Source organism: Protopterus annectens, chromosome 3.part1 (genome assembly GCF_019279795.1).
Source record: "Protopterus annectens isolate FY-2018-M chromosome 3.part1, PAN1.0, whole genome shotgun sequence".
Classification (NCBI taxonomy): Eukaryota; Metazoa; Chordata; order Ceratodontiformes; family Protopteridae; genus Protopterus; species Protopterus annectens.
In genome coordinates this window covers 1,456,911,667-1,456,925,336 of record NC_056732.1, presented here as the reverse complement: position 1 = coordinate 1,456,925,336, position 13,670 = coordinate 1,456,911,667, and the positions used below count along the sequence as shown (strand labels likewise).

Below are 13,670 nucleotides of genomic sequence, written 5' to 3'. Positions count from 1 at the left end.
TACTCTACAAGAAGAGCATTACACCTACAAAATGCTAGTGTACCTGTCAGTATAGACACCCGTAAACAATGCATTAATATAAAGCTAGCTGCTGGATGCTTAAAAAAGGGTAACAAATGGCTGAATGATAGACCAATGTGGGTGCACACAGCAAAATGGCAACCTTTTTCATCATATAAATGGGGAGGAAATTGGGGAGACAGGAAACTAGGAAGTGGGAGAACATTAGCAAGCAGAGGTAAATACAGAAAGGTAACCAGCAAGCATGAATGGGTGGGACAGGAGGAAGGATACAAAAGAAAGGTAGGGTAGGTACCAAGAGATAGTTACAGGAGGAGTAGAAGGAGTAAGGCAGTTACTGAAGGACCGGACACATATGGAGCATTGCAGTGTTAGTAGTGGAAAAATGAATCTAAGGACCTGTTGCACAAATAGAACCCCATAGTTACCTGTTAAGCCAGAGACATTGACTTTTTATGGTCAGTGGAGGACATTTCTAGATAAACTGAGATGCCATTTGTTTTCTGATGGCTCTCTATAGGAATTCCTTTGCTGTCTTGTTTCCTGTTGTTAAAGGAATTATGTACTGTGAAGGAATGTGTTGTAGTGAAATTTAGTCATGGTTGCCTAGCTTACCTTAATACCAAGCATGACAACTCTCTCTGTGATAACATTTCCTACATACATTATTCTTACTATACATTGCTACAATTTTAAGGAAAACTTTGTACATCTTGCCCTTTTTTGTCTTCAGTTAGTAGAATTGTATGTGGCCTATGATTTGTTTAATTGTCTTGTTTTCCATTTCCTCCTCTACGAACAGGTTTCATTGCTCACACAGCACTTTTGGTGGTTTTTTTTTCTGTCTTTGCTTCACATGTTCATGTCCTTTTTATCTGTTCATGGTCAATGTTTAAGTTCAAGATTTTAGAAGATAAGTGCACCATTATCCTAACAGAATTAATTTTTTGTGTACAGCTGTCAATTATATATTATATATGCAAGTAAAATGTAAATGTTTTGCCATTGTATGTGGAGAAAGGAAAGCTGTACTAGTTTTGATACAAAAAACAATGACAAATTCTTTGATAATGTTGTTCACTGTGTATTTTTTACTGCAGTTTTCACATTTGTTTAATGAAGGTGAAACTACCTTTTTTATTTTATTCATTCAATCATTCATTTGTTTTTTTGTGAGTTTAACAGTCTCCCCATCGTGCATATTTTCTTTTCACATGGCACTGTTCCAACAGGGAACGTCTGGAAGACATAATGTGAAGTTTTAATTGCCCCCCCCCCCCCCATTATATCATAAAGAACTGAGAAGCTCTCCTTTTGTCTCAGGTATTATATTCTGATAAAATAGCTGGGGAGATGAGGAGCACAGTGATACAAACAAACAGGTGACTGGATCAGAACTGACACAGGTGAAGACTTGTCAGTTGTCACAAAGTAAAATGTGCCTTCTTGAGAAAAGCTAATAAAGAAGAGAAATGAGCTAGCCACAGTTACCCATAACAGATTCTGATGTAAGGATAAAATTACATTTTGAAAATATTACTCATGAAACATTTGAGTAGGCTTCGCTGAGAATTACATGGTTGATAGCAGGACTGTAGCATTTACTACTACTGCATGTTAAAGCAAGTGAGTTTACTTTTCAGCAGCTTACTAATGACATACTTCTTATAGGAGTCACAATTTCTTTCTTCTTGTCTACTAGAATTGTCTTTCTCAAAACTATTTTATGTACCAGGCACACCACCTTCAAATGGCAGACAGAAGAAATGATGAAGACCATCACATTGCATGGTTTTAGCATGTTTCATATGAAGTTTTATGATGGCAAAAACAGCAGTGTAAAAAACATAATAATTATATAGCCCAAGCATATAATAGCCTCACAGATGATAAAATTCTGATTGCTTACATTCAGTTTACCATTGGTTGGTATACCACTTCTGAATTCACTGAGAAGTCAAGTTATTTATATTTTTGCAAAATTCATGTTTTCTGAGTACTTCCAGTGGTTGCTTTCTTCAAAAATCAGTTCAAGTTTCAACTTTGGTACAGGAGGTGGTTAACAGTGATTTGGAGGAAAGGGTAAATCAAATGCACTCAGAGGTGTTTAAAAAATTAAACACTGAAGGAATATATCAACTTAAATAAAAAAAAGGTTGAAAAAAATGCAAGTTAATTAGCTATCTGGATGAACTGATAAAACTGCAAAAATCAGAAGTTGAAATGAAGAAATTGCTGGCTCTATATGTGGCTTTTCAAGAAGAGTTGTTTCAGAAAATGGTGCAATTAGAGGAAAGAGCATGAAGGGAAAGGCTGAGATTTTCTGCTCTACTGGAGAGACCGGATGGGGATGAACTGTATTGATTTTATGGGATTACTGATGATGGTTGGACTGGTATTCTGCAGCTGGATTTGTTGGTTTATGGGGCACATAATGTGTGTGCTCCCAGCCTGACCGTGGGAAGGCAGCCAAGACCTGTCTTGGTGGGGATGTGGTTGTGCCAGCATAAAGAGATGGTCCTGATGAAACTGTGGCAGAAGGGACGGGTATTAAGAAATGGAGACAACAGACATTGGTCAGTGTATGCTGGACAGAAGATAAGTTTGTCTCAGAAGTCAGGGAATATAGGGAGGTGGGTGTGAAACTTAGGCTATTGTATCCATCTGTCTTTGGAATACTTTTCATGGAGACTCAGAAACATTTTTTGAGGAAGAAATAAAAATGATTGGCCAGCAAAGAGTAGGCTGGTGGGTGGAGTGGGACTCTGCTTTTCATTCTTCTGACAGTGAAGCCCTTTGAGAGACTTTGTTGGTAAAACCTTTTCCACTCTTCCAAAAGAAAATACTTTAGAAATAGAAGAGGCAAAGGAGCTGGCTAGAGGAATTGGGAGTACCTTGGCCTTGGGCCAGAGACTGGTATTAGGAGACGGAGAAGGTCAGGAAGAAGACCATAAAACTGAAATTAGTGAATAAATTGGATACTGTAAAGTATTTGTTACATTGGTTACAGGAACAGACATCTGAAATATGTCTCTGCAAGAAAAAGTGTTGGAAAAGACTGCAGTTTTGTTGACATTGTTAATCTTGTGAGTGAGGTACTAAGTATATACCTGACTTAATTTCATTAGTATTTGAAATGACACTGGAGGCATTGAGGAGGTAAGTTAAACAGTTTGTGTTCTTATTATTTGTTTTAAAAATTTCATTATGCAAATCGCATGCTGTATTGTGCAGCATTTTTGTGGTGAATAGTCAGGGATGTTTTGAATGTGAGGTGGGGGTTTATCAATGACTGCTGTATATGTTAAAGATGTTAAAGCAAACAAGTACTTTTTTACTTGTAAGATGTACAGGCTTTATACTGTGACTAGAGAAGAAAGGCTGGTCAAAAGCAAACTAAAGTTAATGCAATGTTATGATCTTGGGCTGCTGGTAGGGATATAGAAAATAGGTAAGAGGAGGCTGGAATTTACTGGAGAAAACTGGTGAAGAAACTAAGGTATTGAGAACAAATAACTAGAGCGGCAAAGGTAATAGAGTGGGATGAGGCTAATATGAAGTTTGGACTGCAGGTCAAAGACTGCCTTCCCTACCAGGGATTGATTTTAGTGAAAAAACAGCCGTGGCAGAGTTTTTAGTCGAACCTAGAGCAGAAGCTGCTGTTAAAAATGGGATAATTAGTAGGCCATACAAACTATTTCTTGATAACCATAAGACTCAAGTATTGGAGGTTAGAAAAGACTGTCAAGGGAATGGAGAGGCAATTTACAAAGGAATAATAGGAGAGCATATATATTACTTGCAAGTATGTGAGAAAGTTCAGAGGGTAAGGATTTTTGCTTTGAAGTGTCTGCACAGATATGTTTATACCCTAAGCAGGCTTCAAAGTATATTTCCTCAGGTAGATGGCAAATGCTGGCATACCTCTCAACTGTCCAGATTTTTGCCTCATATTTTTGGTCAATTCCTCATAAAACTTGTGGTTTTCTTGCAAATCACTAAGGATTGAAGCCACTAAATAATGACATACATTTCAGTTTCAGACGTCTTATCCTTCAGAAAATCCATGGTAACAAAATCATGTTATTTTAGCAACTTTCTAAATCTGTCCGTATTTTTTTACCTTTGTACCCCCATTGTTTTATGCTTTGCCCAGATTTATTGTGCTAAGAGGCTGAGAGGTATGAATGCTGGTGGTGTGATAGAAAGACAGAGGTAACTAGGAACATGTTTTGGGGGATGTAACAAGTTAGATTTTAAAGATTCCCTACGGAGTACTCTGTCAGAAATGTTGGGCAGAGCACATGGCTGTAACTAAGGAACTGCATTTTTGAGTAGAAACATGGGATCAAAATTGTCTTTAAATAGTAAAGCCTTACTAAAGTTTAATGCTGTTGGGTGCTGAAAAAACAACTACTAGAAAATGTCAATCAAAATCTTAAACAAATTGTAACTGGAGTACTGAATATTGTAAAGGAGATAAAATAACTACAGATGGAATCTTTAAAAAATGAAAGGAGCAAATTACATGGAAATAAATGGAATCTGTAGGAACAATAAATGCAAAATAATGTTCAGGAGGAGGAGAAGGGCAGTTTAAAGGAAGGTAAGAATTGAGCAATTTATGTAATGTTGGAGTGAATGATAATTGCTAAAAAGAGAGACAGAAAGAAAGAAAAAAATACATGTATATATAGCACATGAATATGAAAATGTTAAGATGGTTTGCTTTCTTTTCTATTAATGTAAGAACATCTATGTCTTAAGTGATAGTTTAATAAAAGTGTTTGAAGATAAATGACCGGGTTTTAATATTACAGAATGCCATGTAGCAGTGTTGTTTTTAATTACTAAATGGAATACTTCTGTACACCTTTATGTTTTAAATTACTGTTTAGTTGTTTGCTTAATATATATAATATGGTGAATTAGAATTACTGATGCATCTGTTTTAATTTTTATCCAGTTGTTATGCTAGTACATTTACTTAAATGAATTAATCAGCTCTTGTCACATCTTTCTTGGACTTAAGACCCCTGTCAACATTATCATCTTATTCTGAGTATAAAACGAGATGAGTTGATAGTAATATCATTAATACCTGCCTTGCTTGGGCTATGAATAGTATTCATTTTCAATTTTTGGTGAATTAAATGACAGACAACATCACTGAATCCTAGAGTAGGTAGAGTTATATATTTTGCTTTCCTGCTTAAAAAAAATCACATACTGCAGAAAATGTGTAATTGTGCATCTTTAAATCAGTATGAACATTGAATGCCATGAAAGCTGTGAGTTTAGCCTATGTATTTTCATGTAAATAACATTATATTTCCACACAATAACAGGTTGGGGAGATATGGAAAGAAATTGCCATAGAGCTCAATGCAGAAGAAATGAGGCCTGTTACACCAGATCAGGAAGCCTTAGAAACTATATTGAAGACATCAAAGGATGTTGGCAGGGATGTTGCCAGCCTACAAGCTGAGATACTTGACAGTCAACAGCAGCAGGACTTTCAAGATGAAAAACAGATGTATGCAGAGGTAAGTGAAACATTTAAATGCAGAGCAGAGTAGATGCAAAATACTGATGCTACTTGATCCTGGTTAGCCGCAGGCAGCGGTCACTAGGCACCTCTAAGACTGTCTCAACCTCTAAAACTCTTCCCTTAGCTCCCATAATGCACCACACTTCCTCTTCTTTTTACTTGTCATTTGCCATGTATGAGACAGCAACAGGACATGCTCCCAGGTTCATTTGGTAGGAGAACAATTTTGATAACAATCAGAGTAATCTCTTTTCTAAACATTCCACTTGGCTTCAGGTCATATCTTTTCATTTTTTCTGTCATTCTGATTAGCATATACTTAAAATAATTAGTTAATTTGCTGTATAGATTTTCCTGCACCGGTCTTTTTGCTATCTCGTTTCAGTAGGTTGAAACTTTCTGACCTAAATTAGTAATGCTTTGGTGGAGAGAGATGATTTGCTAGTCATATTTGTTATTCTGGTACTACTTATTTTGTGTTTTTATTATGGATAAACACACAAAGATCCTCAGATTCTATAAATATGACCATAAATCCTCCCCACACCCCCACACCTTACCCCCTCCCCTCGGGCTTTCACTCTTTATGAATGGTGTGCCTGTCGATGGAATATTTAGATAATGTGACATTTGTGATAAATTCAGCTCCAGGACATTGTAAGAGAAATGAATCTAGTTTTCAAAGGATTGTTACCCCTGACTAGTCTAGTTCAAGCCTGGAAAAAAGAAAAGGAAACATGAGGATATAGAGGTGGCCAGAGAGTCAGGCGGGTCCCCTATTTCAGTGTCAAAAGGGCCCCAGAAATACCTCTGTCACTCTCAGGAGACTTCTTCCACAGCCTTTCAGGATCAGCCAGAGCCTACTAGGACCCTTCATCTTAAAGTCTTAATTTGTCTCTGGCAGATCTGTTGAGAAGAGAGTCAGTATTTTTTCTTTGGAGAAGGAATTATATTTGTATATAGAGTCAAATCCACTATCCACAGTCACAGTTTGTTTCTCTAGGTTTATTTGCAGTCACTCATTTTGTATTGATTGAGAGAAAATGATGATGGTACTGGTTAAAGTGCAAACCAGTATATTCATTTTCTCATCCTCCTCTGTTTCTAGAGTGACAAGAGAAGATCCCCTCTTCTCTCCATCTATTGCTCCCTACCCATGCCCTCTATTGGAACAGAGTGTTTTGGAGCCCATTGCTCCAATGTGAGCATCTCCATCTGCACCAATTTCAGCTTTTGTGAAAGCATTGATGATTTCCTTCCAATTACATGCATACATCCAAGTATTTCAAGCATGGCATTAATGCCCTTCTAGCCTGTCAGTATACCAAAAACACTTGTTCCCATAAAAAGTGTCCAAGCTGTTCTTAAAATTATCCAAACCACTATTTGTTTTAATGTAACTTGGTAGTCTGTTCCATGCATCACCTGCTCTCTCAAAGAAACAATTGTTAAATTTTTCATTCCTATAGAATCTTCTGCATAGTGTGTCTGATGATTCTCTACTACTTTTTGATAACCTCAAAAATTCCCAGAGGTAGTTGTCTCTAAATGCCATATATACTGGAATTAGATCTCTTTTTAGATATGTGTAAGAGGTACTGTACAAATTCAGATATTTTAGTCATTCATAATAACTTAAATTATTATATCCATGGATGCCCTTGGTATATTTGCCCTGTACTCTTTCCCGTTTACTCATGCTTGTTTTCTTATAAGGTTTCCATATTGTTATTCCTTACTCAAGTTTGGGTCTAATGTAACTAAAAAACAATGACTTCATCATTTCTGATTTCCTAAACTTTCTAAATCTTTTTATACAACCTATAGTTCTACAGCTGTTATTAACCAATTGGTTGATATGATTAAAAAAAACTCAAAGCTGGATCTATCCATACAACCAGGTCCTTAAATGAGTCAACAGTTTCAATCACTGTATGCTGTATTAAATATTCACCTTTCAGTTTATGTCTCCCATATCTCATATGTTTAGTTTTTGATGTATTTATCATCATATTATTCTCCTGTGCTCAAATGATCAATTTATTCAAGTTCTTTTGCAGACATACCCTATCTGTAACACATGTAATCAGTTTACCCAATATCAGGACATTTGCATATAGAGTGTAGAACACCTCAGATAAAAAAAGTCTGAAAGATACAATCTTAACATGTAAGGGTCTAGGACAAAGCCCTGTGGGGCACCCTGACTGTAACCAATAATTTCAGCTGTCCAACTGCTTTATGATACCTGCCATGTCCTATTTGTAAGCCATCCAGCTATCCATCTTATCAAGAGTACATTGATACTTAGTTGTTCTACTTTATTGATCAGTGTTTTTGTATGACCCTGTCAAATGCTGAAGTTAAATTTATATAAACTACATTACAGCACAATTTTGCATTCATAGTTTTCATTATATTGTTATAGAACATCATGTTACAGGTGGTAATAGATATATGTTTAACATAAGCATGCTGATATATGGTTTCTTGTCCCAACCTATCCAATTCTGACAATAACTTATCCAATATTACTTTCTCCATTATTTTTTCACAACCTAAAAGTAGATTTAAGAGTCTGTATGACTCTGGGATTGTCCTACTCTTCTTTCCCTTTAAAGACAGGTTTAATAAGCACACGTCTCCATTGTTGAGGAATCTCCCCATATTTATATGACCTGGTAAATAATAGCTATAATGGTGCTGTAGCTTCTTGCTCAAGTGTCCTCAGGTCATTATCACTAATTCCATCTCCTCCCTGTGCTTTGTTTGGATACAATTTGTGCAGTCCTTTTTCAATATATTCTAATTTGATTCCAGTATCTGAGGTTACCTGGGTGTCATTAGGACAAATTATCACTGCCTTTGTGGAACCAAACTGTTCTGCTAAGATTTTGTAAAGGTATCTATAATCTGTTGTGCATGAGAATAATTTTTTGGAATCTACACACAGTTTATCAATGTGTATGTCTTTACTCCTTCCATGTTTTATGTATCTATAAAAAGGTTTTCTATTATGCTCACTATCTTTATATAAATTTGCTTAAATTTTTTCTTGATCTTGTCTCACACCATGCTTAATTTGTTTGTCCAGCTTGTTTATTTCAGTTTTCAAAGTTGTAGTTCAACCTCTCTTCTATTTCTTATATTTTTTGTCTCTCCCCTTTAATCGGGTATCTTTTTCTTATGGAAATATATCCGCCTGATGTTGTATGCCTAGATCCTGATGTTAAACATTTTTTTGATTTTTTGCACTCAATTTCTCTTTTAAAACTTTCCATATTCCATCTGCAGTTTTTCCACTGAATACATCACTCCAGTTAGTTTTACATAGTTCATTTTTGCTTCCTTATAATCTGTAACTAACCTTCTGTGCATTGGTTTAGATTTCAATTTGGCAGAATTATCTAGCAACAAATTATCCTTTATAACCCCATGATGAGTGCACATCAAAGGTTGCAAAACTTGACTTGTAATAACAGTAATTTCTTTAGGAACATGATGTCTAGTATGTTGAGTTCCCTGATAGTTTTTTTTAAATCAGAAGCAATTGTTTCTGAACATACATTGTGAATAATTTCCTTACTTATGTTATTGAATCCAATATCATTCCAGTCTGTTTCTGGTAATTTTAAGTCCCCAACTAATATTATTCTTCTTTCCTATGTTTCTTTCATGCAAGAAATGTATGAATTCCTCCAGGTCATCAGCACTTGACTTTGGTGGTCTATACATTCCAACAATTGTTATATATTCCATGGTTGTCTTTATTGTCATAGTTACACATTCTATAGTATTAGTGTTATCACTGAACATATAATAATCACAGGTCTCATAACTGTCTTTAATCCCTATCACAACACCTCTACCTGAATTTTTGTTATAATGTCTGTTACAGTCATTGTTCTTTAAACATGCTTCACAAACAATAGCAACTTCAACCCTGTAGAAACGTAGCAAATTTTCCAATACAAAAAGTTATTATTAATGCTCCTGACATTAACAACCATCAGAGACACATCAAATGTAGTATCTGTGAACTGTTACATTTTCAACCTAACAAAAATCCTATCTAGTGTTTGTCAAATATTGCAAAATATCTGCTGCAAAACTTCTCTTCCCTGATCTTGACAAATGCACACTATCCTGTCTGAACAGATTGCGCCCAAAACTAGGCTTGGATACTCTACACATTTCCATTTTTTAAAACGGGACATTTTTTCTATGTAGGTATTGACCCAAAAATCTTTTCATTCACCATGACCTGACTATCCTTTCTATGTGTGATTTGTGAAGAATACATCATGCAGTGCAAGCTATACTTATTTAAGAGCTGTAATTTCCCTACTAACAGTCACAGAGTCCTTATGGATGAGATCATTTGTACTAACATGAATAAAAACAGATCCGTACTTCCTTACATTAAGGCGTTCCAAGGCTTGTCTCACATCTTCTATTTTTGCTCCTGGCAAGCATAACACCATTTGATGTTCATTATCTTCTCAGCAAATTTAAGTATCATTTCCTCTAATAACTGAATCTCCAATTACAAGAATATCTTTTCTGACCAGATCTGAAGAATACTCAACTTCTAATACAATAATATCTGCTCTATCAATTGTTGCAAAGGAATGATCTTCATCACCATTACTGTTATTAATCCTCACCATTACTGTTATTAATCCCCTCTTTTCATTGCATATTAAATTTGCAAGCATACAATTCTCATCCACCTGGCCTTGTACATCCACAATATGAGCCATGTAGTCAACATCTGTCTTTCTCTTTATTTTTCTTATAGTAGTGATCTTCCATTCTTCCAAGGTCAATTTTGATTTCTGCCTTTTCTCCTGCATCTTGCATCATTTTTATAGCTTCTCATTTGGAAAAATTATGCCTTTTTCTGTAGACTGAATGTTTTCTGATAGAAGAATGTTATCATTCCCTGTAATCTGTGCATTACATGACAAAGTAGTGTCCTTTTAGTATGTATTCTCTTTACTTTACAGACATTTATCATTTTCTTTTTCCTTCCTTATTATTTGTTGTGAACTTCTTCCCTTCTTTCTTTTTTTGTTTTGTTTCCTTCTAAACACTCTGAATCCTCAGATTGCTGAATACTTGCATCCAGAATTCCAAAGTTGTCAGGGACATTGTCTTGTTTCATAGGGGTTGAATGATCTTTACAGACAGTAGACACATCATTTCTTAAATGTGTTCTATTTGCCCTTTGCCTAACATTATTTATTTCACCAGTCTAGTCATTAATATATACAACAGTTTTCCAATCTGTGCCAATTGCACAAGTGCAATCATCATCAATAAGTCTAGATTTACTTCTAATAATAGTAAGCAAATCATCCAACTTTTGACATGAGAAACAGATCACCAGTGTTATAATATTACCTTTAAATATGCATAAAAAGAAGTTATGTACTCACCATAATGTTCCATGTGAATTGTTTATCTCGCCTTTATTCTCACTGATGGGTTTGGAGCCGATCCTTGGCTCCGACACGGCCATTAGCAAAGCTCAAGGTTTGCCAGTAGCTTGAGACCAAGCCCCTTATCCCATGATGCACAGCTGGAATTACCTCAGATCTTGTTTGCTGCGTGTATATATACCCCTGTAAGGGGTGCACTCCCCAAGAAGGAAGAAGAAGTATTGAACAACCAGGATGATACTAGACTCTAGGTCAACTGTCAGCCAGGAGGGGGATGGAGGGAGGGACGTGAGAATAAAGGCGAGATAAACAACTCACATGGAACGTTATGGTGAGTACATAACTTCTTTATGTGAAGTTGTTAAATCTCACTGTTTATTCTCACTGATGGGTAGCGTCCCTAGCACCCGCAATCCTGGCTGGCTCACAGGAGTACATTTTTCAGGACCGTAGAACCAAAAGAAGACCTGTCCCTGGAAGCCTTATCCACTTTGTAATGAGTGATAAAAGTATGAGGCTTAGACTAAGTGGCTGCAGCACAAATGTTATCAAGGGGCAATTTGGCTTGAAAAGCAGAAGACGTAGAAACGGCTCTGGTTGAATGAGTCTTTACTTTTTGTGGCAAAGGTATGTTAGCAGTTGCATGAACAAATGAGATACAATCCGATAACCATTTTGAAAGGGTTGTTTTAGCCACTGGTCTACCTTTTCTAGCCTCCGAAAAGGATACAAAAAGTTGATCTGATTTCCTAGTATCCTTAGTACTATCAAGATAAAGTCTGAGCTGTCTGTACACGTCAAGTTTGTGCAGCATGTATTCTAATTTTTGGAATGGTTGGGAAAAAAGACTGGCAACTCAATGACCTGATTGATATTAGACTCAGAACAGACTTTAGACAAAAAGGAGGGGTTTGTTCTGAGAGATACTCTATCAGCATGGAAAATCATATAAAGAGGTCTGATAGATAATGCTTGAAGTTCTGACACTATGCAGGCAGAAGTAATGGCCACTAGAAAAATAGTTTTTCAGGACAAAAATTTAAGATCACAAGATAATGCTGGTTCGAAGGGGGGAAGAATTATTTGAGATAGCATAAAATTCAAATTCCAGGGAGAATAAGGGGTTTTGACAGGAGGCCTCATGTGAAAAACACCTTTGAGAAAAACCTTAGATAACTTATGGGCCATAATATTTAACCCATCCAATCCAAGGTGGAAATTAGATATGGCGGCTAACTGAACCCGAACTGTGGCAGCTACTGCTCCTTCCTTAAAAATCATTGTTAAAAACTCTAAAGTGGATGACAAAGGAGCTCGGAAAGGGTCAATTTTTTTGTATACTGGCCCAAATGGAGAATCTTTTCCACTTACTGCGATATAGTTTTCTGGTGAATGGCTTATTTGAAGACAACAGAATTTGTCTTGTGTCATCTGAGAGTGAATGAAGCCCGGCTATTTGGGGAAGTGCATCAGCCAAGCAGTCAGCTTTAGAGACTGCAGTGAAGGATGGAGGTCCCCTGACAGGTGTGTCAGGAGGTCTGGAACTGGGTCCAGGATCCATGGATCCTCCAGCAGATGATGGTGAAGAAAAGGGAACCAAATTTGTTGAGGCCAATGGGGGGCTATAAGGATAACAGTCCTTCCCAGCGACTTTGCTTTTTGTAAAAACCTGGGTATCAGTGGAATTGGAGGGAATGCATATAGTAGACCTGGAGGCCAATTGTATATGAGTGCTTCTCTTGGGGGATGTTCCAGAGGTGGTATTAGGGCAAAGTAGGCAGGGGACTTTGCTACTCCTAACTGACTGGCCACTTGGTGGTACTCCTTACCTGCTTACTGTCTCAACTACCTTCTCCCACTCCTATCCTTTCTCCCAACACAGCCCTTGGCATCTCCTCCTTTGCCCTCACCCTCACTTCTATCCCAGGACTACCTATTCCTCTTTTCACTTAGCAAACTCCCCTTCTCTATCCTCATAAAGCCTCTCACCTGCCTCTACTGTCTGCCTCCAGACACCTACCCACCTCTCTACTTCTCTGCAAGTCTTTCAATCCCCCTACACATCTCTCCAAACTTACCTTTGGTTCTCACACTGTGCTGATTGTTTTCCTTGCATTCTCTTCCCTTTGGCTCTATCCCGCTCTGTTCGCCCTGCGGGCTCACTCTGCTCCCCTACCCTGCCCCCTGCACCTCTACACTTATCCTTCCCATTCTCCTCCCACCCATTCAATTAACCAATCTCGGTCCACTCCTGATTACCCCTCCCTCTTATATCAAGTAACCACTCATAGTCTTCTTCTTATCTCCCCTCCCCCCACTCCACCATCCCACATCCTCCCTGCAAAAAGATCTCCCCCTCTCCTCTCTGCAATTTAATAAAATTCCTATCTATCTCTCTACCACTCCTCCTTAATATCTTGTCATCTTTACTACATCTTCTCCCTTCTTTTCCTCCATACCAAATATGCCCTCCCTAACACTCCATACTTTCCTCTCCCCCTGCTCCCTTCTTCTTCTGCTAACTCCTCTCTATCATGCTACCTCTTTCTCTCACAAAGCTCCCCCTTAACCCCCTCTCGGTCAAACCACCTCCTGCACTAACCTACAACCTTTTCTGTTCTTTCACTTCCATTCCATATCCCCCTCTCTCATTC

General features: G+C 37.3%; 1 protein-coding gene across 2 annotated transcripts in view; it reads left to right on the top strand.

The window, feature by feature from the left end:
- Positions 1–13,670, top strand: part of CFAP69 (cilia and flagella associated protein 69) — a 2,033,309-nt gene that overhangs the window by 1,798,315 nt on the left and 221,324 nt on the right. For both annotated transcript variants that reach the window (XM_044067529.1, XM_044067528.1), the window contains one exon: positions 5,370–5,567. In XM_044067529.1, the coding sequence (XP_043923464.1) occupies positions 5,370–5,567 (198 nt within the window). The remainder of the gene's footprint in view (positions 1–5,369; positions 5,568–13,670) is intronic.